This window comes from Tyto alba, unplaced genomic scaffold (genome assembly GCF_018691265.1).
Source record: "Tyto alba isolate M040663 unplaced genomic scaffold, T.alba_DEE_v4.0 Super-Scaffold_1000006, whole genome shotgun sequence".
Lineage (NCBI taxonomy): Eukaryota > Metazoa > Chordata > Aves > Strigiformes > Tytonidae > Tyto > Tyto alba.
The window spans coordinates 6,103,377-6,130,114 of NW_024881272.1; the positions used below are offsets into that span (position 1 = coordinate 6,103,377).

The 26,738-nt window shown below is 56.4% G+C and overlaps 1 protein-coding gene across 20 annotated transcripts in view; it reads left to right on the forward strand.

Annotated features, from left to right (window-relative positions):
* Positions 1-26,738, forward strand: part of CACNA1E (calcium voltage-gated channel subunit alpha1 E) — a 139,966-nt gene that overhangs the window by 24,334 nt on the left and 88,894 nt on the right. For 16 of the 20 annotated variants that reach the window (XM_042806126.1, XM_042806173.1, XM_042806140.1 and 13 more), the window contains 2 exons: positions 742-1,186; positions 18,291-18,557. In XM_042806126.1, coding sequence (XP_042662060.1) covers positions 768-1,186; positions 18,291-18,557 — 686 coding nt within the window. In that variant the 5' untranslated portion in view covers positions 742-767. Of the gene's footprint in view, positions 1-741; positions 1,187-14,881; positions 15,045-17,365; positions 17,683-17,920; positions 17,980-18,290; positions 18,558-26,738 lie in introns of those variants that run through there. The other 4 variants (XM_042806210.1, XM_042806194.1, XM_042806201.1 and 1 more) reach the window with 4 other exon arrangements.

Below are 26,738 nucleotides of genomic sequence, written 5' to 3' on the forward strand. Positions count from 1 at the left end.
CCTGGCACTGCAGCATCCGCCGGCACACGTGGCTCCTGCCTGCGTGGGCAGCGCTTGGCATCATCCAGCTTTTTGGCAAATGCGTGGCTGCCTGCTGGGCTGGGTGGGGAGAGCCGTGCTGGGGGTTACTGGTGGTGCTCCTGGTTGAGCTGTGCTATGTCAGCCCCCTTTATTCCTCCCAAACCCCTGCAAAAAAAAAAAAAAAAAAAAAACAAAACAAACAAACAACAAACCCAAAACCCCACAAAACCCTCACCACCAAACCCCAAACAGTTAGATCAGGGAAAAAAAAAAAAAAACCACCAAAAAAAAAAAAAATCAAAACAAACACAAACCAAAGCAGTGCATGGTGGGTTTAATCCAGGTCTCCCAAATCTCCCCTCATCTGTGAGACAGCGTGGGGGGGGTGGGGGGGTCATCACACCCAGCTGGGGGGAGCTGTGCTGCTCTGGGGACCCCAAGGAGGGCTGGCTGCGGGGTCAGAGTTGCAGGTTCAAGAGGCGCAGGGGTACCCGGATTGAGGAGGAGGAGGGAAGCAGTAAGGCAGGAGGTGATACCCCTTCCCCTAGCCTTGGGGGTCTGGTGTTGTGTGAGCCCTGTGCCTGGTCTGAAGGGGTCTAGCCCCGCACCCCCAGGAGAAATGTGACTATGGGTTGGTGTGGGAGGGAGGGAGGGAGGAAATCAGGGGCCAAACGGAGCAAAGCCCTGAGCCTTCCTCTCTCTTGTCTTGTGCCCCTTCAGAGTGATGAGCTACCACAGCACCAAAGATGCTGGGATTCGGCACGTGCTCCGTCAGCGTCCCAGCGCCGGGCAGGGGGGCTGAGCTGGACGCTGCCTCCCCCCGCTACGTCCTGGCCCTGCCCGAGGAGGAGACGTGGCGCAAGCACCGGCTTGGCCTGATGCAAACCACCCAGTCCTGCAACCTCCTGGAGCCCGAGAGCCTGGCCGAGGCCCTGGTCTCGCGCGCCGCCAGCTTCGATGCCCTCTACGAGCCCCGGTCCCGGGATGCCGATGCCGGCACGGAGATGGGCAGCACCTTCGACCTGGGGCTGGGTCAGTACGTCCCAGTGAGCCCGGACGTTATCAAGCGCCGGCGGGGCGGGCTGATCGAGCAGAGGGACATTATCAAGGCGCACGAGGCGCACAAGATGCAGAGCACGCCACAGGCGCGGAGGAAGGAGTGGGAGTAAGTACCGGAGAGCCCCCAGCCCAGGTGGGCAGCCGGGGGGGGAGCGGGAGTGTTCCCCATCCTCTGGAAGGGGGGGTGGGCTGTGGGGTGTCACGTCGGCGTCACCCCCGTGGAGCAGCCAACACCAGCTGTGCTCCATCTCCTGGCACTCCTGAGCTGGGCTGCTTTTCCCCATCACCTTTGTTTTCCAGGGAGGATTATTAAAGGCAACTTGAAACATAGGGAATGAGATTTTTTTTTTTTTTTTTTTTTTTTTTTTTTTTTTACTTTTTCCCCCCTACCCTGCCAAACCTCTTCTGGGTCCTTTCCTCTCAATGCGCTCTTAAAACTGATGGGATGCGTGGTCCTGCCTCCAGCAGCTGGGACCTTGCGCAGCACCCGTCCTGCCCTGGGGCTCAGCACATCCTGCAGGGCTTGGGCTGCTCTGAGCCGGCTGGACCACAGCATTTTACCGGTGGGGTGAGTTTGTGGGGTATGTGTAAGAGATGGGGAGAGATAGCGGGTGTGCTGGGTGTGAGAGGAGAGCGTTTGTGAGCCGAAAGTGATTGGAGATGCTTCTCTGAGCTGGCGTGGGGCACCCGATGAGAACGGTGCAAAGGGGCCTCTGCGGGTGGGGGTGTTCCCCGAATTGTGAAGCAGTTAGTGGAATGTAGAGGAAACTGGGAAGCCTTCAAGACGGTTTTCCTTGGCTGTAGTGGGGATTTTGGATGTATCTGGGGTCATTGCATTCTGCTTTTACTGTGGCTTGAGCCCTGCTGTGAGGGGATTTGTATTTTATTATAAGTGGGCAAGTGCCCCTGAATCAGAGCAAGCTGGAGACATTAATGAACTTGGGAAAACAGAAGAGAACTGATTGGCAGAGCTAGAACCCACTCATTTTCCTTATTATTTCCCTTTAACTTCTTCCCATAGTTTGCCTTGATGCTCTGAGAAAACCCCAGCTCCAAGTCGTGGATGATTCTCCCTCACGCGGCATTCACTGCACGGCCAAGTCTGCAGCCACACGCTTCAATCCTGCATTTAAATTACAAGGTTCCCCCCTTTGTGTCTGCTCACTAAAATTGCCTGGCATGAGCTACTGCAGAACATCTTGCTCTAATATCACTGGTCGGGAGCAGGTCCCTGCCTTGGGCACTTTATTTGGGCACTTTTAATCAATGTATTATAAAACACCTGAAGGAGGGGGGAGCCGCTGTATTAATTAGATGTAGCATGTTGCTTTGGTGAGATCCAGGTCACCGCTGTTCTTGTTTGAAGCTGGTAGGATTTTTTTTAGGATGGTTTGCATGATGAAACCGCTTGTGACAACGCTGAGGCTGCTCTTGCCCTTTTTTAATTTAATTTTTTTTTTTTTTAATTTTTTTTTTTTTTTTTGGAGGGCGGCCCATCAGCGAGGCGGGCTCTCCCTGGCCCTTTCGGCTCAGTGCTCATCCCTTTGTGCTCAGGGATCCTCCTGGCCGGTGACTCAGGAAGCCCTGCATAGGGGAAATAAATTGACATATGGGCTCAGCAAATGCTCAGTGCCTTGTTATCTTTTGCGACCCACCGGGGATGCCAGATGAATAAATCATGGCTGGGCAGGAAGCAGAGGGATGGCCTCGTTAATTGTCGGCTGGCGGAGCGAGTTCCTAGACCGGCTGCTCGCTAATTAACTGCCTGGATGACTACAGCTCTATTTTGTGGCAGGGAGATGAAGCCGGAGCTCTTCCCGTTTGTACCGTGCGGGATGTGCCCCTTTTCGCCGCCCTCGGCTGCTCGGCCTAGCAGTAACTCAAACACAAAGCCCAATATTTCTGTCTTTAATGCAACGGGGATATGCAGATGGCCGTGCCGGCTGCTGCCATCCCAGCCTCTTTAATCGGGTGTTTCCCCAGGCTGGAAGGCTCCAATCTTTGCATTTCCCAGCTCTTGGGTGCTCGGGTTTGGTATTTCAGCCTACTTTACAGTGGTTTTGTGGGTGTGGTTGGGAAGCCGTGGCTAAGACAGGCAGCCCTGAGATTTGGGATGGACCGCTCTCCCTTTACCAGCCCGGCCTCGTTGCTGTCGGCGTCTGGCCGTGGGGCCCTCTCCTCGCAGATGCCAAAGCTCCCAGCCCGGCCGCAGGAGGTGAAGATGCTGGTGCTTTGCAGAAGCCCCCGGTGCTGGGGGGACGCCGGGCGCTGGCACTCTTGGGGCTTTGCAGCCCCCCGAGGATCAGAGAGCCCCACTGCCTGTCTCTGCCCGGCCCCTTCCCGGGGAGCCGGTGATCTTGGTGCAGTGGGCTGAGCCCCAAGAGGGCTGGATCTGTGCCTCTCCCAAAGTTAAGTGCCCTGATACTCCATCAGCCTGCAAAAACCACATGCCAGAGGCTCCTGCTTTAACATCAGACCCATAAACCAGTGAGGTTTTCCCCCAAAACTTTGCCAAAGTCCAGGCTGGTGTGCAGAGCTGGTAACCCTGGTACTGTGGATGCTCTCTGGGACTAGATGGATGGCATGTGGGGGAGAAAAGGCAAATTAATTTCCTTATCTGTAAGTTTATTAGTAATAATGCAATTTCCCTGTGATTTAATTTTCGGAAGGGCCCATCTCGCATACTTTGAATGCCCCAGGGGATTTCTCCTCGGCGGTCTGGCTCTATCTCTCCCGGTGAGCAGTGTGGGTGGTGTTTTCCCACAGCTCTAGCGTGGCAGTGGGCATTAGATGGATCACGGGGAACCAGGAAAATGGCTTTTCTGCTCACCTTTGAGCTGTGGCAGACCCAGGGGATGATTGGCTTGTCTGTGGGGTCAGAGCAGGCCTACAAAAACTGCCTTTTTTTTTTTTTTTTTTTTTTTTTTTTTTTTGTCTTCCCCCCCCCCCCCCCCCCCTTGTTGCCAAAACTTGATGACTTAAGCCAGGGTGGTTCAGAGAGGTCTGTGCCCCCTTTGCAAGGCTTCTGGGCAATTTTTGGTTAAAAGTTGTGCTCTGAGCACTGTCTGCCTTGAGTGAGTTAATGCTGACGTGTGTTTCTGACATAAGCATCTGCCACCTTGGTCAGGGCTCTGGGAGGCTGCTGGAGGTCCCCTCTGGCTCCAGTTTGCCAGTCGTGGCAGGGTGGCGTGGGCACAGGGACCGAGTGCCGTGTGTGCCTCTCCTCTACTGAACAAGAGACCTCTGCTCCCCTGGAGTAGCTTTGTCTTTGCAGACACGACATTCCTGGTGTGCAGCAGCTCCTGTGCCAGGTTGCAGTGAGGGAAGAGAAGCGAAGGCTTTTTCTCCCACCCTTTCCAAGCCTCCAGCTCTGCCTTTTGCCAGTGAAAAAGGCTCACAAGTGAATGTGCTTTCCCCTTACTAAGGTAGAATAAGAATGGGAGGGGGAAAAATGTTTTCACCTTTTTTTTTTTTTTTTTTTTTTTCATGGGGAAAGTGAGGCAGAGAGTAGAAAAGTCTAAATATGTGTGGGGCAGTGGCTCTGTGGGAGGCTTAACTTCATGGTGAAGGGTATGTGTACCAGCCCACCTTGTTCTTGGCTAAGGGACTTAAGCCCAAAGCAGACACTAAAACCCATTTTTTCAGAGTCCCTGCCCTCTATTCTGCTGTTCATGCGTTGGGGTTGGGTCAAGGTATGTGGAGATATCTGCTGCATTTCAAGGCTTGGTGTGCTGTTGCTGCATGGAGTGGTCACGGCTGAATCACAGGTGTCTTTGCCACGTATGCGTGGCAGCATCATTTGGACTGTCTGGCTGAGAGGGAGCTCAAAAGAAAAGCTCCGTGTCAAAATAAGCAAACGGGGAACCTCCTGTGACTTCTCCAGGCTGAGCAGCCTCTTTCCTAGCTGATGGTAAGGACAGGCAGAGCCACCCGGAGAACATCCCAGAAAAGACTCAGGCTGATTTTGCAGCAGACAGGACCCAAACCTGCCTCGCAGGGCTTAAAACCACCTGTGCCTGGATATTTGTTGAGATTAGCTTGTGCAATTTGGGGAACGCAACCGGTGCCTTCATTTTGGAATGATGACTACAGCAAGGATACATGGAAAAGCCTGATTCCCAGATGCTGGGCAGGCAGTGCGGGAGCAGAGGAGACCAGAGGGAAAGCAGCTGGGTCTTGGTACAATTTGGAGGTGATGGGGGGGGAGGTGGGATGCTGTAATTCAGCGCTGGAGTACTTGAGTAACAGGTGGCAGGTTTCAGTGTCCTGTGGGAAGAGATGCACTCTGCTCACAGTACAGAACAGTGCTCCTGAAGGGGAGGGTCATTAAAGGCGATCTGCCTTGTAGCATCTTAGAGTTGATGGCTTTGCTTGGAGCCTGCTACGTCTCCCTTGCCACGGTATGAGCTGCAGTGAGACCCTCGGACCCCACCTGGGAGCCTGTGATCCCTGGAGCAGCAGGGCAGGAGAGCCTTCTGCTGCTTGCTCAGCTCCATACCTGCAACGCAGACTGTGGAGAGCTGCTGGGCTGGAGCGTAATGTTACTGCAGATCTGCCTCCATGCAGTTTTATTGGAAGAAGTAAGAGAACAGAAGAAACTGTGAAAACACACAGGGTGTTGCTAACAGATCTCAGGGGCTCTTTACGACTTGGCAGTCTCTCTCTAGTTATGCGCACACTCTGCATCCCAGATTACAAGTTAAGATTACTTTTATATATATATATATATATATATATATATATTTTTTTTTTTTTTTCCCCCTTGGTGCTGAATGAGACAAAGGGCTCCCTTGGTGTGTGCTGGGCTGCCAGCTCCATCGCTGCTTCCCAGCATGTTCCCCAGTGCGTTGCACCCTCTGGGTTTAACCAGCTGCAGAGATGGAGAGGGCAGGAGCGCGCGCGGGGCAGCACTGCTGCTCGCTCCTTGCACTGGTGAGGCTGCCTGGAAAGTGCCCCTGGGCTGGGGCTGCTTTGGCCACAGCCTGGACTTGGCTGGATCCGCACCCATCACCCTGCCCCCCCCCTCTGTAGAGAAGGGACAAGCCCCAGGGTGGCTCTGAGTTGCCGTCACAGATGCTGGTAGCTCCGCGGCACAGTTTTAGGAGAGGTGTTGCATGTAGTGGGTGTTGCTGCTGTGCTGTAAACAGCAGCCCTGCTCTGTGCAGCAGCTCCTGCCCACTTGAGTGGGCTCTGTGGGGGGCTGCTCAGTGCTGTCCTGCCCCAGTGTGGGGCTGGGGATGAGGGGCTGGAGGAGGGTGCTGGCTCATGGCTGCAGCATGGCCGTTGGGTGGGAGGGACCTATAAAACAGCAGCCCTTGCTCCCCCGTGGGTGCTGCCAGGGAGGGAGAAGGTGCCCCAGCATCCCCTGCTGGTCCTGGCTCTGCCACCAGTGCCCATCGCTCCTCTTCACGCCTCCCTCCCTGTCCCTGCCCTGGGAGGTAGATGACTTTCCTCCTCCAGCACCTTTACAGCGTCGGTCGCTGTCGGAGCAGCCACGTCCTCCTCCATCGTGGGCTCCTGTTCAGATGGCTGCTGCTGCACACCCAGGAGCACGGTGGGGCTGGGCAGGGGGGTCGGGGCGGCAGGACCTCCGCGGCTGAAAGCCCAGTGATGTTGGTGACAGGCAAAGCCAGGCTCCCATACCTGGGAGTGCATCCTTCGTGGAGATACATGAGCGTCTCCTCTGCAAGTCCGCTGCAACCCAGGGCAAAGCAATTAACCTCTCGGAGAGCCTAATGAGTGTGTCTTGGTTAAGATGACTCTCCCTGCTTATGTTTTACCCTGCAAGAGTATCAGTGCAGGTGGTGGAAAGAGCTGTGTATGGCCTGGGGGCAGTGAAATATGGCTTTTATTATGGTAACTTGGCCCTGAGCAGTAGAGAAGCATCTCTCCCAGAGGTATCTGCCCTGGACTTCCTGCGCTCTCACCCCTTCCCTTCAGTGCAGACCAAGGTTTTGATGCATCGGGAGGAGATTGTTTTCTGAGCTGGGATGAACTCGAGTTCTGCTGGACTTCCTGACGACAGCATGGAAATAGCAGCATCTTTCCCTGAACTGCCTCAAAGTCTGGGTTTCTGGCACACCCTGGAGGAAGAATTCCCTTTCCAAGTTAACGCAGGTTACTTTGCAAACCCTCCCAAGGGCTGGCAGGGGTGGGCAGTTACGGTAGGTCCCAGCCTTCCTGCATGGCTGAGGCCATTCTTCCAGGGAGTTGGGCTCCTTAGGAGCCGGTTGCTGAGCCTGGAGGACAAGGCAGTTCCCGGCGGATGCCTCCGCTCCGGAGCTGCTGCCTCGTGTTTTGTCACCGCATCCTGGCACGCCTCGTCCCTGCTTCCCTCGCTGGAGCCTCAGCCGCAGCTGTGGGTGTTGGAAAGCTCCGTTAGCACATCTCGGGGCTGCGCTGAAGCCACGCACTGTGCTGGGGCTGGTTGTGCTTCCCAGGAACCAGCCTTCGGAGAGAGCATCCTCCTTGGCCTGGAGCTGGCCACAGCTCAGAAGCACACAATTGCTGGGGGGCAGTGAGGTGGGGAAGAGCCTCAAGTAGAGACACCTAGAGCAGCCTGCCCAGGACTGTGTCCAGGCAGGTTTTTTTGAGTATCTCCAAGGATGGAGTCTCTACAACACTTCTGGGCAGCCTGTCCCAAAATACTCAGGTCCCCTCATGGGCCAAACGTTTCATTCTGTGTACAAACAGACTTTCTTTTATTGCAGTTTGTGCCCATTGCCTCTTGTCCAGTCACTGGGTGCCACAGAAAAGAGAGCCTTGCTCTGCCTTTACTCCCCACCACCAGGTATTCATACACGTTAAGATCTTCTCTGAGTCTTCTCCAACCAGTCTGAGCAGCCCCAGCTCTCCCAGCCTCTCTTTGTAGGGCAGATGCTCCACTCCTTTAGTCACCTTCGCTGGAGTTGCTCCAGTAAGTCCATGTCTCTCCTCTCCTGGGGGGCCACAGCGCTCTGGATGTGTCTCACCAGTGCTGAGCAGAGTGGAAGGGTCACCTCCACGACCTGCTGGCAACACTTTGCCTAACGCAGCCCAGGAAGCTGTTGGTGGCCTTTGCTGCAAGAGCACACTGCTGGCTCAGGGTCAAATTGGTGTCCAGCGGGACCCCAGCCAGTGTGTGCTGGGTGGTTCCTCCCCGAGAGCAGGACTTGGCATTTCCCTGGGCTGAACTTCACGTTGTTCCTTTTACCAGTTTCTCCAGATTGTCAGAGTCCCTCTGGATGGCAGCACAAGCCTCTGCTTTTATCCGTCCTGGTTTCATATCATCTCCCTGCACTGAGCTCTGCAAGCACGGCACGGTGCAGCATGCAGGCAGGCAATGAAACGTCTGGTATTCAGTACTCATTCACACCCTCGTCCTTCCCCTCCCCTGGAATAACCCAACCTGTTCCCCTCTCCCAGGCAGCCCCCAGCTGTCTGGGTGTAATTCTAATGGGAGGCTGTCTGCTGGCCAGGAGGTGTTTGCAGAAGAGGTGCTTTCTAGCCTCTCAAGCGTATATAGTTCACATTATTCTCTCTTCAGTTTCTCAGGTGTAGCACACCCCACCTCCTCATATTATTTATATTTAAGAGATGATGGTAATAAGATAATTCAGGGTGGGAGCGATCTCAGGAGGTATCTAGTCTAATCAGACTATAACTTATTTTTCGTTTAACTCGATGTTTTACGCTTTAAGATATAGCTGATGTCTGTGCACTCCCCGAATGATGTTTTCTTTGCTTCAGGCTGCACAGTCTTCAAACTTGGGAAAGTTTTTTGAAAGTTTGGTGAACACCCAGCTGTGAGGATCAGTGTACAACCTAGCCTCAGAGAGTCTCGTTCCTTGCAGACTCATCCGTACCACGAAATGGCACTTCCACCTAACCGTGCGCGACCAAATGCCAATGATGGTGAGGTTTCTAGTCTGTGTATGTGTGGGACACCATCTCAGCTGCCTCTGAGGGGTTATGGCCTTTTCTTCTGCACTTGCCAGTCAATCCATCCTAGTCCAAATGGAGTTTGCTGCATTTGTGCATGACAAACATTAGTCCCTGGCTTCGACCGCCTGCACTACGCGTGAGCTGAAAAAAAAAAATCCATGTGAAAAGTTAGGAAGGTCCCTGGAGTTGTACTAAAGCAGCTTTCAGATGTGGCCCTTGATTTCCCAAGGTGGCCTCTGAAACACGGAGGGATCTTTTTTAGAAAAGCAGGGGGAAGAGATGCGTTTCTTGTCTCCACTTGCCTTTTGCATGCTCGATGGGAAAGTCTGCTCCGATCCTTTGGCGCAGGATTACGAGTGCGTGGGTCACCCAAAACACGTCACTGTTTCTGTTGCTTGGCTGGTTTGGGGCTGGTGCTACACGCACCAGCAAGGCTCTTGCTCTTTAACTGGGGGAAAAAATAGGCTGGTGCTCATCCCCAGCTGTGGGGGACCACGGTGCCGAAGGAGTTCGGTGTAGCATCGTTCTTCCCAAAACACACCCGAAAGAGCCGGTGTTGTGTCTTGGCTTTCATGGGTGATGCTAACCGGCCACACCAGGGTTGCTTGATGTGAAGCAGCTTTCCCGTGAGCTTGGAACTCGCCACAGTGATGGATGATGCCGTAACAAAACGCGTTGTCTTCGAGCTCTGATACGAGCCATGAGTCCTTTTTATTTGTTGTGAGAGGAGCTTCACAGGGGTCATTTGTTTTTTCCTGCTGCAGCTCACATGCCATAACTGTCTTCCCTGTGCATTTGCTCAAGTGGAAATAAGCCTAAAAATTCTTCAATGAACTTTTTCCCATTGAGGAATTGCACAAGACGCGCTCAGCCGTGCTTTCCCGGGGATGGGCGAGGGTGTTTGCCTTCACAGAGGCTGTCGAGCTGATGACTGCCTGTTGCCGCAGCAAGGGGGGACGGTTTTTTCGCACCTCCCAGCACTGAGTAGCTTTCGGAGAGGGGTTTTGCTCTTTGGCCTTTTCTCTTTCACAGGTTTGGAAGACGGAAGCAGCATCTCCGTCCTGGCTGCACGCCAGGGATGGGGCTTCTCTGGCTGTCTTGAGCATCAGCTGCTCAGTGTAAGTTCAGACTTGCCGGAAAAATTTTTCAACAGCTCCATCTTCTCCTGGCTCTTGTCCTGACAACGTGATTTTATTGAAGCCACCCTGTTTGCTAGCAGGTTGCTTCTGAGAAAGCCGAGCCTGTCTGTTTGGCTTCATTAGACTGGGGATGGAGTTGGTGGGTTTCTGGCCCAGCTTTCTTTTTATTGCTGGGGGTATTTGCAGCCCAAAGGCGGGAGATTCCTCCACCATCCCTCTTGCCGGGACTGTGGTTGCTGTGTTTGTCTGACTTGAGCCTTGCAGGGCAGGCAGAGGATCAGAGAAAGCACAGGATGGTCCTTGGGCATGGACCTGCTTTTTGTGGGGGCAAAGAGGGAGGAGAAGATCTCCTGCTGGCTTTGGCAGGAGCAAACGCTGCTGCACCAAAGGGGTCGCGAGGATGCTGATGGAGAAGGTTAAATGATTTCTTTTGCTTTGGGTAGTGCAGAGGTCGAAAAAAATGCTTTTAAAAACCTCTCTCCAACCCTTTGGCAGGCTAGAAATAAGCTTTCCCTTGTTGACTGTCTACAGCTGGCCCTGGGGATGGCTTTTCTGAGCTCAGTCTCCCTGTTCCTACGCATGCATAAAGCCTGGCAGCTCAGTGTTTGGCTGTGGCAGGATCTGCCCCTTTGAGCCCTGTGCTTGCAGGGCTTTGAAAGGGAATATCCCCCTGGCCTGTGCTCCTTCCCTCCCTCCTGTCCTTGATCTCCTCTTATCCATGCTGCCCAGCCCCGATGCTTTCTGCACAGTCACTCTTAAATATCCAATCGCCATATTTTTTTTTTTTTTTCCCCCATTGGATCCTCTCGAGTCAGCTTCTCTGGAAGTGCAATGCCCAAAACTGCACCCAGCTGAGATGGAGGAAGATGGAGAGGTTATATCTCACCTGCTGCCAGCTTGGTTAGTGTGGGGCTGGGATGCTCCACGGCTCGACTGAGGGGAGAGGAAGTGGGGATGGAAATTCACTTTAATTTGATGGAAAAGCAGGGGAAGATGGATAGCTGTTCTCCAGGAGGTGGGATTACTGTGCGCCTGCCCGGAGCAGCTGGGATGCGGCTGCAAATGCTAATTGGAGCCCGACTTGCAAGGCTAAATAAAGCAGCAGGGCACTCCAGGCAATTTATTAATGGGTGATTATTTCAGGCCTCTTCAGCTGAGCCGCGAAGCCTCCCAGCCTAAGGCAGTTAGCCCAAGGAGTGCTGTGGTTGTCGGAAACACTCAGTGCGGGACGTTTTGGTAGGAAACAGGAGACCAGGCAGTGGCAGAACAGAGGATGCTTCCCTCCTGCAGAGCATCTCTGCGGCCAGGACTGGGGCAAAGCGACTCTGTCCCTCGGCTGCGATGGTTCTGGGGGGAGAGAGCCTTGCCAGCCCCTGCCTGAGCTGTCAGCAAGACTCTTGTGGTTGTTTGGTCCATACACGGCTGTGGAGGTGGCTGCTGGTTTGGGTTTGGGCTTTTTGGAGCGTACAAAGACCTGAGCAGCCCGTAGGGAGGTGGGTAAGCGCAGGCACCTCAGCTTTGTGGTGACAGAGCGAGACCAAGCACCAAAACGAGCTCCCGTGAGTTTTGCAGGCCTGGATGCACAGCCCTACTGCGTCCCCATAAATGCACAGGACTGGAGGTTTCTCAGCTGCCCTTTAAACCTCTCCCAGCTTTTTCAGCCCGCGATCATTTGGGTGCTGAACCCCCCCTTTGATTCAAGATGCAGCATCCTTCTATTTTATCGGTAGCTCTGATGTACGAGTTGCTCCAATCCCACAGCGTCACAGTGTGGGGGGAACATCCAACTTCAAGGCTCTGTGGTGTATTTGGGCACTTTTGTTGGCTTCAGGAGGTATGCGAGGAGTTTAGCTTGAGGGGTTTGTGATGCCAGAGCACTGTGAGTGGTGGCGAGACCCTGGGCTCAGGCCGCCTGAGCAGGACCTGGTACTGGGCTGTGGTTCTGGGATCTTGGCATGCCTGGCCTGTGCTGAAGAGCACAAAAAGCAGATTATATACGCGGTGCCTGATCCCTGTTGTGACATCCCGCCTGACTTGTGGAGACACCTTTAGCGTGCCTCTTCTTTGCTTGCACAGATGGATGTCACAACAGATCAGCCACTGGGAAGCACCTGCATGCGTGCAGCGAGGGGAGGAGGGAAAGGGATGGAGGCTCACGGGTTTCCCTCCAGGCTCTGCTCGGATCTCTCTGAAAAAACCACAGCTGATGCACGCAATCAGCTCTGGCATCTCACCCTGGGAGACACTGGGGGGTCCTGCTGGGATGCGGTGGGATGTTGTGGGTTTGGGAAGTGCGAGTGGGAGGACCAGCTGGGTGTTACCCTCCTGTTTGTGTGGCATTTTGTTGAGAACTGGCAGGTGTTTTAAAAAACACCTGGATTAGGGATGGATTCCCTTAGGCAAACACTTGCAGAGAGGTCAGAAAAAGGGACTGCTGGGGTGGGAGTGCGAGGAGTGCTGCATCTCACGTCTTGGGAAGGGGCTGCTGGCGAGGAAAGGCTGGATGAGAGCAGATATGATGCTGTTCCTTCTGCATCTCCATCACTTGCACTCCCACTGGTGAGAGCTTGTTGAGGGGGGGGGGATATAGCAACCAAAATCCCCATTTCCAGAGAGTTATTCCTCCATCGCAGGAAAGAGGTCTTTACAATATTGATATCTCACTGATTTTAAAGATGCCAAGACTGGATGTTGGACTTGTAGGTCTTGGTAATTAAACCCAGAAGTATTTGTGTATATGGGTATGTTTTACAGCAGCACGCAGCAAATTACACTTTCAATTTAAAGCAGTTTAAAGCTTTTCTGTCACTGCTGCTGTGTGACACCTGGTGTGGCTCCTTCTGCCGAATGACCGGGAGGAGTTTGGTGGAATAGTGGCAGTTGCTTAAATCTGGATGCATAGTTTAGAGCTCGGCGTGAATTTTTCTAGCTTTCGCTAGTCTTCCAGCCGTCTAACTTCTCGGTGAATAAATTACGGTGCTGACCCCGAGAAGTCAGCCCTTTGGATCTGTGTTGAGAGGGTGTCCTGGCAGTTTGGCAAGAAGATGCTGCTCGTCTCTGCTGTTAGTGGCAGGGATGGCAGGTCCCGGCGTGGTGGGCAGCTCCTGGGGGAAACACCGTGATTCGGGCAGTGTTGTTATCAAAAAGAGTGAGCAGACAGCAGAGAGGAAACACTTGCCCTGGCTTGGGTGGGAGTTGCCTTGCTGCAAGGCAGTGCAGCATCTCTGCAACGTAGCCGAGGCCCTTATGCCCAGCCTGGGGCTTTGTTGGAAGGAGAAATGCCACCAGGGCTGCTGTGTGGCCCGTGCCACAGCTGCTAACATCTGCACGGGTGAACATCAGGCAGACACCGGTGTGGTACCCTCCTCCGGAGGTGCCGTCCTGGAACTTCTTGGTGCTTCTCCACCCACATCCCGGGTGTCCATGGGTGAGCCACACTAGCCCGGGGGCTCTGCCTCCCTGCTGCAGAGGTGCTCGGCTTGGCAAGGCTTCCCCTTTGCAAATGGGGAAAACATCTCTTCCTAATCCAGCAGGTAATGAATCTGTTCCTGGGGAAAAAAAAAAAAAAAAACTTCCATTCCTGCCTGGTTATAAACATGTTTGAGTCACAGCTACCCAGTCCCAGTTTGAAATTTGGCCAGAGCACTGTAGATTATCCTTTTTTTTTTTTTTTTTTTTTAGTTTTATTTTATTTTTTATTCTCTCAGCATAGCTAAAACCATATTTGAAAAAGAAAATCAAATCAGGACGCCAAAAGCCACTTTCTGATATGAGTGTGGCCCATCAGATCTCCTGGGAGTATCAGCCAAGGAGGGAGAGCCTGTCCCCCCCCCCCTCCAGACCCTGCCTGGGCGAGATGAGGAGCAGCCTCCGGCTTTCCGAGCAACCCCGGGGCTCGGCAGAGGATGCTTTTAACATTATTGCCCGTACCCGGAGAGGAGAGCTGTGCAAAGGGGTGCAATAACTGCACGGGGGGGGGGGGGGGGGAGCTTTGCATCTGCTTCAAGGCGGGAAGGGCTGGCAAAGGGGCAAAGGCAGGGAGGGGGCTCGGCTTGGATCCCCCCCCGCCTTGCTCTGGCTGCAGCCGGGGGAAGTAAAGCCGAGCCCCGTTGGTGCCGGAGGGTGGGATGGGCGGCGGGGGGTGCGGGGGGGGGGCAGCGGCCGCTAGATGGCAATGCCGGAGCGGCGGCGGCCCCGGCTGCATCCCTGCGGCGGGGGTGATGGGGGGGGCTCGGTCCTCCCCTGGGGGTGGGGGGGGGGGGGGTGGCCCAGCCTCTCCGGTGATGGTCTGCCGCGCAGGGGTCGTGGCATGGCTGGGAGAGAGGAAAAAAAGCAAGGAAAAAAGCAAGGAGGAGGCTTGGATGGCAGTATCAGTGTGTGTGTGGGGGGGTTAGCCGGTCTCTAAAAGCCAAGCGCATCCCGAGCGCTTTCCTGTCCTGGCACCCGCTGTTGCCCTGTCTTCTTGGATTTCCTTCATTCACAAAAAAAATACCCAAACAACCCCACATAGCTGGCTCTGAATCTCTGTGCCATGTTGAATCATGCGGGCATCAGCCACGCTTCTCCCTGACTCACCGATCCCAGCGTGCTGGGGTGAGGGTCAAGACGAGAACGGCAATAAACATCCTTGGAAACCGAGCCTGCATCTCTTGGCATAACCAGGGACTTTTTTCTTTTTCTTTTTTTTCTTTCTTTTTTTTTTTTTTTTTTTGCTTTCAATCTTCTCTTAAGGAGCTGCTTTCTCATAAATATCCCATCCTTTAGCACCGTCTGAGCGGGAGAGAGGCTCCCAGCGGGGTCATCCTGTGCTCCGCTCTGCAGCTGCAGCTGAATGTAGAGTAGAGGCGAGAGCGAACCCGGGGGGCACAGGGGACAGCCGGCTGTCCCAGCAGAAGTGTCCAGGTAAGGAGTGCACCCCTGCTTCGAGGGGACAGGAGGAACGATGTCTGCCTTCTCCTCGGCCTCTTGCACCGCTCGGGAGCGGCGAGGCAGGCATGGTGCTTCTGAGCTGGGTAGGGGATGAAGGGGGAGAGCTGGGTCCAGCCTTCCTCATCCTCCTGGTACCAGCCTGAGCGTTTAGGCTGGGTGGGTGGAGGCTTGCCTGCAGGCTCAGGGGGATGGGAGAGGGCTGGGGGGGCAGGGGGGGGGGGGTCGGCAGGGGAGCTCTTCAGGGCTGAGGAGCTGCTCCTGGCAATCGGCCCAGCCTTGGGCTTAATTAACAGCAGCTTAAAGGGTTGAAAGGTGGGAAGAGCGGCATCGCTCCTGATGCTGCGCTGGTGGTGGGGAGGAGGAGGAGGAGGAGGCAAAGGGGGATGAGCCACAAAGCATAATTGATTCGTTTAGGGCAGCGTCTTGCCTGGAATGAATCGAAGGGACTGTAATGAGTTGGTAGCTGGCGTGGCCTCCTCGCTGCCTTGTTGTGAGTGGAACGAAAGCGCAGGGTCAAGCTGGCTTGCGCTGGGGGTGGGCAGTGGCCTGGGAAGCATTTTGGGAGGGATCTGCCCACCCTGGCTCCACTCGGTACTGGACTGTGGTGGTGACGTAGCTGGGGGGCTTGCTGAAACCCCCCAATTACACCCACCCCTGTTATAAGGCTAATTGGAAGAGCGAAGTCAGGTAGGGATGCAGCAGATGGTCATCGTGGTGAGCTGGTGGGCTCTCGGTGTCTGGCTGAGGCTGGGGGAATGATCTCACAACCTTTTTTTTGCAAACATTCCTCTGTTACCTTGCTGAGGAGGGCCTGATCCTTCCTCTTCCTTGCTCAGTCAGCCCAGGGGTTCCTGGCAATGCACCCGTGAGAGCCTGGGCCAAAAAGCGAGCCCTGTGGCTGTTGGGTCTCGGTTGTTCCTGCAGGATGGGGAAGTCTGTGGTGAGGTGCTGCCAGGCTGCACCAAGAGAGCAGCCCTTGACCAAATGAGTTAATGATTTATGTGATTAAGGGCTTGATTTTTTTTTTTTTTTTTTTTTTTTTTTGTTGTTGTTGTTGAGCTGCCACAAGTGCTCCTGGCTTCACAACAGCAGATGTGGGGGACAGGGCAGCAGCCACTGTTTGCAGAGCAGGTTGCTGCTGGTGGTGGGGTGGATGGAGGAAGAGCACCACAGGGATGCGGGGTGCTTTGTGATGCTGGCTGGAGCTGTCGGTTCCCTTCCTCCAGGAAGGGTTGGGTATCAAGTGCTGAAGGCCCCGGGAGCCCTTTGGACTCGGGGTTGAACGGGAGGGGTGGGGGGAATCCTGCGTGTGAACAGGTCGCAGGGGGTGCTGAGCAGTGAGGCTGGTGCCCTGCCCGTTGGGTAGGGAGGATATTGGGGACACCCCCGGGGGAGCCGGGAGTCCCCTGTGTGTGCCAGGAGGGCAGAGCGGGTTCCCCAAAGGTGGGTGGGCAGGCAGCACTCCCCCCACCCCCCGCAGCAGGGCACAGCCCAGCCCAGGGAACCCTGAGCATCCCTGGGTGACCTTGGCACCCGCATGGCTTCAGAGGTGAGGGCATAGCACCGGCAATGTCTCCAGTCCTCTGCCTGCAGTGGGATGACTGGGGGGAGTGGGGTCAGAGCCCAGACTGGCCCCGGCCCCCCCCTCCGTGGCAGCTGCTGCAGAGACACATCCAGACTGGGTTGTTTACACCTCTCCGATGAGCTGCTGCTTCTTCTGGCCAACATCAAATATCAAAAAGAAAACGCTGGGGGTGTGTGTGTGTGTGTGTGTGTGTGTGTGTGTGTGTGCTGAGGAGGCTGATCTGTATGCAAGTGAGCGGGAGGGCTCTCCCCGGGCAGCCGCTGGCATCGCGGCAGCTCCAGCGGGGAGCCGGCAGCCTCCAAGTTTCCCAGGGATGGGGGGGACGGTGCATGTGGCTGGAGAGATGCTCAGTGCGGGCTGAGGTGGGGTGAGCCTGCAGGCTGGGGGGGAGGCAGAGCCCCCTTTTACCACCCCTGCCCCCCAATTTAGCCACTCACCTAGGAGCACCCATGTGCTGGAAAGTCCTCTGCAGCTGGGCTGGGGTGCATGTGTGTTTCTTGCAAGGTGGGGGCTCCCCGATTGCCTTTGTTTCCCCTCCCTTTGCCTCTGAATATTTTTTTTTTTTTTTTTCCTCCTTTGCGGCAGCTCCCGTGCTTGCCAACAGAATGCACTGGATGGAGCGAGGGAGCGAGCCGGGCGTGCGTGTGCGTGTGTGCGCGCTTGTGTGCGCGTGTGTTGCCACTGACTTCATTAAAGCAAGCTGTCCCTGAGCTGCAGAGGCGCGGCAGCCTTTTAATTTCGTGGCCCGGCTCTTGCGGGAAGCCGGCGTCGCCTTTGCGCGCTCCTGCCCTGGCAGCTAAAGGCTGAGCATCCCTGCCCACCGCAGGTGCCTGCCTGGGGAGGGGGGGGGGACACACTCTGCCTGCCGTCCCTCCCCGCTGCCCCGGGGGAGCCAGCGGATGGGTGGCCGGGCTCCGGCAGGCTGCTGAAGATGGAGTCTGGAGGAGGGAGTTGGACACTTGGCTCCAACTAGGCTGGACCACGCTGCAACCTGTTCCCCCGGCCTCCCCTCCGCCGCTGCGCTGGGTGCTGTACCAAACTGCGTCTTCCTTTTGCGACGGGGCGGATGGAAGGACTTGGATCCCAGCCCTTTCCCTGCCTGATCTCTGCCGGCAGGCAGTCCCCAGGCTCGAATTGGGGGGGGGGGGGGGTGGTGGGGGGTGGTGGTTAAAAGATGCTGGTTTGGGCTTTGCAGGCAGAGCCAGCAGTGGGAAAGATGGGGCTGGGTTTAACCCCTTGCTTTGTGGCGGAAGGTGCCTAGGGACTGAGCTGCTGCAGCCTCCGCCGAGCACGAAGGACGGCTCCCTGCCCTCCCCGCTGCCCGTGAGGCTGTTGGGGGGGGGGGGGGGGCGGGGGGGGGGGCCCGGAGGCAGCCAGCTGCCCACCATGCCGTGCCGGAGGCTGAGCCGGTGCCGCGCGCTGCTGCCTCTCCTTCTCCATGCTGGTCCCTGCTCCCCCAAAGGGATGGAGGAGAGACGGAACTGAGCATCACCCGGAGAGGAGGAGGAGGGGGCTGTGGTTGGGACTGCGCCCCGCAACCCCCCTCCCTCTTCTTCCCCCCCCCCCCCCCCAATCTCCCCCCACCCCGCTGCCTCGGTGGTGCTGTTTCGGCTCACCTGTGTGTTTTCTTCCAGGATGGCTCGCTTTGGGGAGGCGGTGGCCGGCAGGCTGGGCTCCGGAGATGGGGGCTCCGACCAGAACCGGAGCCGGCAAGGACCTCCTGCCCCTGCGGGAGGGACCCCAGGAGCCTTCAAGCAAACCAAAGCGCAGAGAGCCCGGACTATGGCTCTGTACAACCCCATCCCCGTCCGACAGAACTGCTTCACCGTCAACAGATCGCTCTTCCTCTTTGGGGAAGAGAACATAGTCAGGAAATACGCCAAGAAGCTTATCGACTGGCCATATCCTTTCTGCGCCCCTCTGCGAGCCCCCCCCCCGCCCCCTTTGCTCCCCGGATTTGCCTTGGTGGCCACCCAGGACACGTGCGTGTGGCAGTAGCCGGCAGGTAAGCGACTGCCTTCTGCTCTCCTTCGGCGTGCGGAGAGGGGTGCCCCGTCCCCTAGGGATGCTCTCCTCGCCCTGTTGCTGCTTCCCCTCCCGTGCTCTGCTCGGTGCCTGGCGGGGAGCTGAGCCCCTTCTCCCCATGAGGAGCACCCCCCTCCCGGCCCCCCCCTCAGGCTTGGATTTGGAAGCCCCCATGCTAGCAAGGAGGGGTGCCTCTGATCCCGGTTTTACTCTGCATGCTTTAGGATGCTCTGTGCGCGTGTAGCTGTGAGGGGGGTGGGTGGGCAGGGGGGGTTTGAGGCCTTTCCTCCGTGTCTCAATGTCTTGCTGGAGTTTTGCCACCCCACTCGGAGCCACCCATCCCATTGGGGATGGATTCCCGGGAACCCACAAATCTCCAGTCCCTGCTGAGTGAGTGGCGGCTTTGTCCCCTCATGCGCCAGCCGGCGTGTACCCCGCTTTGCTGCTGCTCATACCTGGCAGGGGCACAGCCATCCTCACCCCGCAGCCCCCGGCTCCCCCCGGCAACTCTGGGAACTGGCTTCCCCCTCCCTGCAGCAGAGGGGAAGATGCTGAAAACCTCTGACTGTGCCCCACGGCCCCTTGAGGGGCTGGCGCGGGGGACCGTGGTTTATCCCAGGAGCTTGGGTGGAGGGTGCAGATCCCCCCGCTCCTTCCCCTACTCCCCCACCCTTTCATACACCTCCGTGTGCTTCTCTCCCCTCCCACCCTCCTTGCAGGTGCCCCCGGGTGCCGTGGCCGGTGCCCAGCACCGCAGCACATAGCTCCCCATCAACCTGTGCTCAGCACCCTGCAGCTCCCTAAAACCCCTTTTGGGCTTTGCCCCAAACCGAGGAGCCGAGCCTGAAAACTTCAGCGTGGCCACGCTTTGGCTTTAGGTCCCTCCCCGTGCCGTTTTCTGCAGTGGTGATTACATGCAGCTCTTGCTGCTGCTGCTTTCTCTCCCTGCAACTTGTTGGTTAACTTGCCGGCTCCTTTGGCGGGTGCGGGAGAGCTTGCCCCAGTGCCAAGCAGCAACGCTTTGGTGCAACAGGTACCTCGGGGAAACCCTCCGGCGAGACGCGGGGCTGCAGGACAGGTCACCCACCCCGCTGAGCATCCCTGGGGAAATAGCCCCTTTGTAGCTCCGACACGTCAGGTAGAGCTTCTTACGGGCAGGAGGGGCAGCTTGGGGGGGATGGGGAGGGGTGTGAATAATTCCCTAAATCTGCCCCTGGTGCCAGCACCCAGCTGGGTGGGTGGCTGCAGGAGCACCGGTGTGGTAGCGAGGATGGGGACGCGGCAGCTCAGCTCGGAGCCCTGCAGGGCAGCGGCCAGGCCAGCCTGCCTGCTTTTCCAGAATATGCCAAATTATTCATGTGTTTTTTCAGCGCGGTGTGGGAGGGCCCTCGCCCCTTCGGCTTTCATTTAAAGCAAGAAGGAGCTGGGGTGCTGCCGCTGGCCCGGCGCTCCCCGCGTGGGCCGGGGTCCCGTGCCGGCGTGATGTCTCATCTCCAGGCAGCCGCTGTCTCCTAGAGACTAGAGCTTCACCACCACACGGTACAAACTCCCCAGCATTATTCTTTCCTGGAATTTGCAATGCATGAGGGAGATGGGCTCATTTTATTTATATATATATATATATATATATATATATATATTTTTTTTTTTTTTTTTTTTTTCCCCCCAGAAGTAAGTGACATATCCCTGTGTAAGTGCTAGGAACGGGTGAGCTCCAGGTGCAGGAGCTGAGATCCCCGGCTGTCCCTCGCCTGGCTGCCATCTCTTTCTAAGAAACTCCTCCACCCCAGAGCTCCTCCTCAATGCTTGAGCTCTCGAGGGCTTGGGGCTGGGCAAGGCTTTTTGGTGATGAGTTTGGTGAGGTTGGCCAGGCAAGTTGTTCCCATCCTTGTAGTTGTAGCCTGGCACGCGCAGCCGGTGCCTTTTGGTAGGGCCAGGGAAAACGTGTGAGCATCTCAGCTGCCTGGCCTGGAGCCCGTGGCATCGCTCCTGGGCGAGGGTGGTGTGGGGAGGTGAGCGTTGGATCTTGGCCACAGTCAGTGAGAGCTGCTGGCCTTGGGAGGGAGGTGGCCAGTTCCCAGTGCTGCGGGTTGGAACGGGCACGGCGCTGAGGAAAGCCAAGGGGGCTGGGGTGGAGCGCGGGGAGGAGTGGAGGCTCTTCTTCATCCAGCTCCAGTTGACTAGGTAATAGGGCTAAAAATAACTGGTGATTCAGGCCTGTATATCTGCTGGGTAACTGTATAATTATAACCAGCAGCCTCTGCAGTTTGGCTTCCCAGTGTAAATAGGGATGATGCATGGAGGGGAAGAAGGAGAAATACGAGAAACTGGAATTGGGATGCAGCACTGTGGGGAGACAAGTCTTTGCAGAGTTCCTCGCTGGAAAGCCCAGCGCCTTACCTCCACTGGAGCTGCTCTTTATACTGGTCGTACCCAAAAGGTGAGGCAGCTGCTGTTTTGGCTGTAGGAACATCTACTCTTCTCCTTCAGAAACACAGCCTCGTCCTGCCTGCTCTCTTCCAGCTGATGGCCAGGCCTTTAGCCCTGATTTCATTTGTTTGGCTGCCTGGAAAGCTGCAATTCAGTTAGCACATGAGATGGGCTGCAGCTCATCTATATCTGCTCCGTTCTTCATTCCGCTTAATCACATTTGACCTGGATAAGATCCCTCTCCTGCCTCAGAAAGGCCAGATGACATTGTGTGGCTCTGGCTCTGTCCCCAAGGACAGCCCCCGACTGCAGGCGCACACCGGCGGCTGTACCTGTCCCTCTGGTTTGGCAGGGGAGAGGGGTGTCCATCAGTCCTCCGGGGCTTTGCTGTTCCCCCCAAGTGAGGGATTTCTCCTATCTCAGCCCCTCTGAGGGCTAAATCTGGTGTTGGGCTGGCCAAGAGCAGCTGGGGTGTCTGCAAAGCCCCAGTGCGCATCCCCGGTCCAACACGCATGGGGGTTTTGCTCCGTAGGATGCAGACCTGGACTGTTGTGCTCACGATGGCTCCCACTTTGATCCGGGCATCTCTGATGCTGCGTGGGCACTGCCCCTCGGGGACCCTGGCAGCGTTAGGTACCACCTGGGCAAGCATCTTCTGCACCTTTGCTTTTGCCCAGCCAAGATTTTGGCGGGTCTCACCTCCCCCCTGGGAAGAGCTACACCATGTCGTGCCATCCTTGGGCAACTCCCTCCTTGCGCTATCCAAGAACATCTCTTTTTTTTTTTTTTTTTTTTCCTTCTGAGGCTGTTTTCTGTGCCCTTCATTCATCAGATTTTAAAATGTGGTGGTTTTTTTTCTTTTTGGGGAGGGGCGAGTAGGTGTAATGGCAGGTCCATCTTTTTGACAGCTGGGGAGAGCGAGGCTGCCTGTCAGATGGTGAATTTAAACAGAGGCAGCTGTTGTCATGGTGACGCCAAGTTGCATCCTGTTGCTGTGGCAACCAAAGTTAAAAAACTGATGTTAAGGCAGGAAAATCACATGATGTGGTTCTTTTTTGTTTAAAAAAAAAAAAAAAAAGAAAGGTGGAGAGAGAGATATTTGATTTCCAGTTTTTAAGCACAGGGTGAGGTGGGGGAGAAGGAGACACTTCTCCGTGGAGCTGTTTGCACATGGCAGGCAGGCAGGCACCCCACATCCCCACGGCAGCTCCTGGCTGACACCGCCTTTGGTTTAGCCCCTGATGGAGACCAGACCCCGCCACGTTTTGGAGTCGAAAGCGGCAACACCTATGCTGCAGAAAGCAAGCGGGCTGGTCCCCAGTTTGAGGCCCGTCCGTGCAGTGAGATTTAAGCAGGCTGAGCACCTTGCCTGGGTGCTCCCCGCGAGCTGTGCAGAGACACAAGCGTGACCCCAGGCCCACGCTTGCTGTCCTGAGCCCGTTTTGCTGTGCGCAGCGGGCACAGCGGGGGCTGGCTCACGTTCAGGGCGTGGTGGGGAGGATTTGGGGTCTGTCGGCAACTTGTCCCTCCAGACATCACCCTCTGTCAACCCCAGCAAAACACGGGTGAGCCGAGAGTGCTGGATGGTGGAATGTGGGGATGGGGACGGGGACAGCCCCAAGAGGTCATGGCTCAACAGATGCTTGAGGGCACTGGATAGCCTCACCTGCTGGGGGAAGATCCCCCATGTCCTCGTGGTGCTGTAGGGCTGGGGAACCCCAGAGTTGAATTGGGACAACTCGCGGTCTTTGCTCCATTTGGCGTTTTGGGTTTCTTTTGGAAAACAGGCTTGGAGAGGAGGTGCTTGCTTTCCTGCTGCGGTGTGGAGCTGAGAGGAGAGGGGTCAGGGCATCCTAGGGGTGGAGGTGTTGAAGAGATGGGTCTGTCTTCTCATCACACCATGTCTGTGTAGGGCAGGCAGCAGTGGTGGGGTTGGGACCAGCAAGATGAACTCCCCAGCTGTAGGAACTGATGCTCCCTCTCATTGGCACCCAGGGAGCAGGGAAAGCCCCTTGGTGCAGCAGGTCCTGAGGGAAGCCCGGGGAGCGGTGGGAAATGGGGACTTGAGTTTCTAGGAGATGTTGGACGGGTGATGCAGGCAGGATGAGAAGTTAAATCGTTTCTGCCCTTCTTGCTGGTGCTCTGAGGTAGGCTTCCCCAGGAGGCCTTCTGGAGATGCCCACGTGGCCTCACTCCTCTGGATCTTCTGCTCCTTGCCCACCTGCCTGCCCAGGAGTGGGGAGAAGGCACGGTCACTGGAGAGATGGAGGGGGACTTTCTGCAGCTCCCAGCCCTTGCCCACATCCGGGGAGGGATTTATCTCGCACCCAGCCTCTTTGGGAGGTTGCATCCATGTGCCATCAGCACCATAAATCCATCTTCAGGGCTTGGAGTTGAGCGCACTGCCTGCTTTAGCAACATAGATGTTCTGGATGGGCTGGTTTTGGCTCCCGGTTGGAGAGGGAGGTGAAGAGGAGGGTGGTCACAGCTGGAAACCAGGATCCACCGGTGGTTGGTTGGACATCTCCCTGGTATTCCCTGCCAGCTCCACCAAGGAGCTCCAGCTCCAGGCATGGAGGGTTATCCATCAGTGGCTGCTCCAGGTGAGCTGGGGCATGGGTGTGTGGGGGGGTCCACATGGCCTGGGGGCACCTTTCCCAACTCAAATGCACCGGGAGGGAGGTGTGGAACTGCAGGTGTGGCGTGAACTGGGATCGGCCAAGTTGCTAAGGAAACAAGTCAACGGTGCAGGGGAGAGAGCGTTGGGTAAAGGAGATAAATCAATAAGAAAACCTATTTTTATCGGCTCCCTAATGATCCTCCAGGAGAAGCCAGACGAAGGAGGAGGAGAAGGCTTGAGGAAGATGGGCTTTCATTACCGGGCTTGGAGGGAGGCAAGTGCTACTCTGCGGTTTGGGCGGCTGGAAGGTTGTGTAATTAGACATCTAATGAGAGAGGCAACAAAGGAGTGATAGCGCATTGTCTGGTGGGCTCTGGCCCTGAGCTGGGAGGATGCTTGCTTGGCAGAAGCGAAATGTGATAAAATTTCCCCCCAGTTCAGCCAGATGTTCCTGCTGTCCCTTAGGAAAGGTTTTCTTACCCTTGGCCTCTCAAAACCTGGCACAGCTGGAGCTACGGAGGCTTGTTTCTGTGGGGTTGATGCCTTGTAGCTCTCGCCCAGCTCCAGACGTGATAACCCAGGCTCAGGTCCTTGGAAAACTGGGCCAGCGGGGTTTGGAAAGTCACTTTTGGCAGTGACCTTGTGCTTAAGTCATCGCTTAGGGCAGCGATTGCTCTGTTTCCCTTAGACTCGGTATTTGCTGACCCACGTGCTCGCTGGAGGTGGAATGGGGACGCCGTCCCGTGCTGGGGCTGTGATAGATGTGCACTCTCCTTGTGCTGTTGAGCCAGATGTTGGAGCCACCAAGGAAATAATAGGGGTGATCTGGGTCCATTAGAGGTGGTCCTGAGCCCCCCTGTCACTGCCAGGCAGGGTTCCCATGCTGCTGGCCTTGGAGAAGTTGGGTTTTTCCCACCTGGGTGTTTCCCCCGTGGGATTGGCGGCTGCAGGAGGGAGGGAAGGTGGTGGTAGATGCCCGACGCGGTGAGGAGGAGCGCGGGATGCTCGGTGGGGTTGGGCGTGCTGGGGCGGACAGACGGACTCGCCGCGCCGTTCCCACACTTCTCATCTAGGCAATTGTGCCTAGCGCCTGGGGAGCTGGCTGCACCGCCCCACTAACACGCTGTTTTCTTTTAAGCCTGTGCTAATTGCTTGCAGACTTTCAGGAAAATGAAACAAAAAGACCCCAAATAGGCCGGTGGCTTGGGGCCAAGTGCTGCAGTCTGCGTATCGGCTGAAGTGTGAAGCAGGGAAAGTCCGTGGCTTTTGCAGGAGCCATGCGATGATATCCTCACCTGTGTTAAGCCTCGAAGGAAAACTTTTGGGGTCTGGTCTCCCCCCCTGAGCCCAGGGAGCTGCTCATGATTTGTGCCCGGCTGGCACTGAGGTCCAAGCCCACAGCAGTGAGCTCTGCAGTGGTCTCTCTTTTGGTTTGCCTTTAACTTAGCAACCATTAATTTCACTGAGTGGCCTTTTAAATGCCTTGGCTGAATCTTTCCTGGCTCTTCTCCCTACTGGGACAAATACACCCCAGCTCCTGCAGGCTCTCCTTGGCTGGCCCTCCTGGCCACTTCTCCAGGGACCTGCTCTGGTGCCCGGCCCCACTCCCACCTTGCCTGTGTGCGTGGGGTTGCTGCCGCCGGGGTTGCTGCCATCGAGGTCACTCCATGGTTTCCAGTTTCCCGTGCTCGCGGCCAGCACTGGGATGTCTTTGCTTGCCCGTGGGCTCAGGGCCACTGGTTTAAAACATCTTGCTGTAGTCAGCGGCTTCGGCGGCCAAAAAGCAAAGTTGCAAAAGAGAAAATCATCCCTTTTCCTGGGGGCGTTTGGCACCTCCTGGCCTGGGCGGTGCAAACTGGGTCTAGAGAAACCCGCTGTGGTGGGGAAGTGCTCATCTGAGGGGCTGCTCCCAGTTTCGGCTTGGGATGGTGGAAGCACGGATGATTTCATTACGGGCAAACTGCACCCCCTTTCCACAGCCTCAGGAAGGTGGCTGTCTCGTCCTGGGGCGGCTGCTGACGCTGGTGGTGACAGTAATACAGCTGTGGGGTTTTGGCATGGGGGGAGCGGAGAAGGGGTGTGCTGCCTGTTGATGAATCTCACCTCGTTTTGTTATTGAGGACAGCAGGGCTTTTATTGCAAAGATGTGGTAAAGACGGACGGGAAGTCAGAAAGATGTGGCCGTCCTGTTGCTTGGAAGTGCTTTGCTTTTGGGGCTTGGCAGTGGGCCAGGCAGGAGGAGGGAGCTCCACACCCCCACCTCGCTCCCAGCGGCCCCTGTGAATCAAAAAGCAGGAGGGAGCTGAGTTTGGGGTGTTCTCCTGGGCATCAGCCTGCCCTTTCCTCCGCCTCCCCACTCACTCAGGTCCTCAGATGCCAGCATCTGTTGCCACTTGTCCTGGTGCGGGGTCGCTCCCAGAAAAGGGTGTGTAAGCCCTAGACACGGCTGTAGGATTTAGGATGCTCCTAAGGGTCCAACCAGATCCTGCTGATAAGGTGCCGCTACCCACTGGGGTCTCGCTGAAGCATGGCTCAGCTGGGATGCCTCCATAGGGAGTTTCCACCCTCCTTGAACTGAAGCTCAGACCCAGGCACCATCAGTTGTCTTGAGTTGCGAGGGTCTCAGCCCAGTGCTCTGCAGCTCGCCGCGGTGCCTGGGCTCATCCTGCCACCCACAGGGTGCTTGGCAGGGGCCCCTCGGTTCCCAGGGCACGTCCACCTTGCCAACACGGGGCACAGGGTGGGCTGATCCCGGTTGGATCCTCAGGACCTGCGCGGGATGCCCTGTGCTCAGGCCGTGCGGGTGGTCCTTCCCATGGGGATGATGCTGTAGGACCACGGCTGCTGAAAGCCTGTGACAAGCCCCCTCCAACCCCCATCTACTGCTGCCTCGTGATGGAAGAGAGAAGGCACCATGGCATGCAGGGCCATGGCATGCAGGGACGTGCAAGGCCTGGCCACCAGCATGCAACACCAGGGAGAGCCTCCCTGATGCTGCCAGGGACCA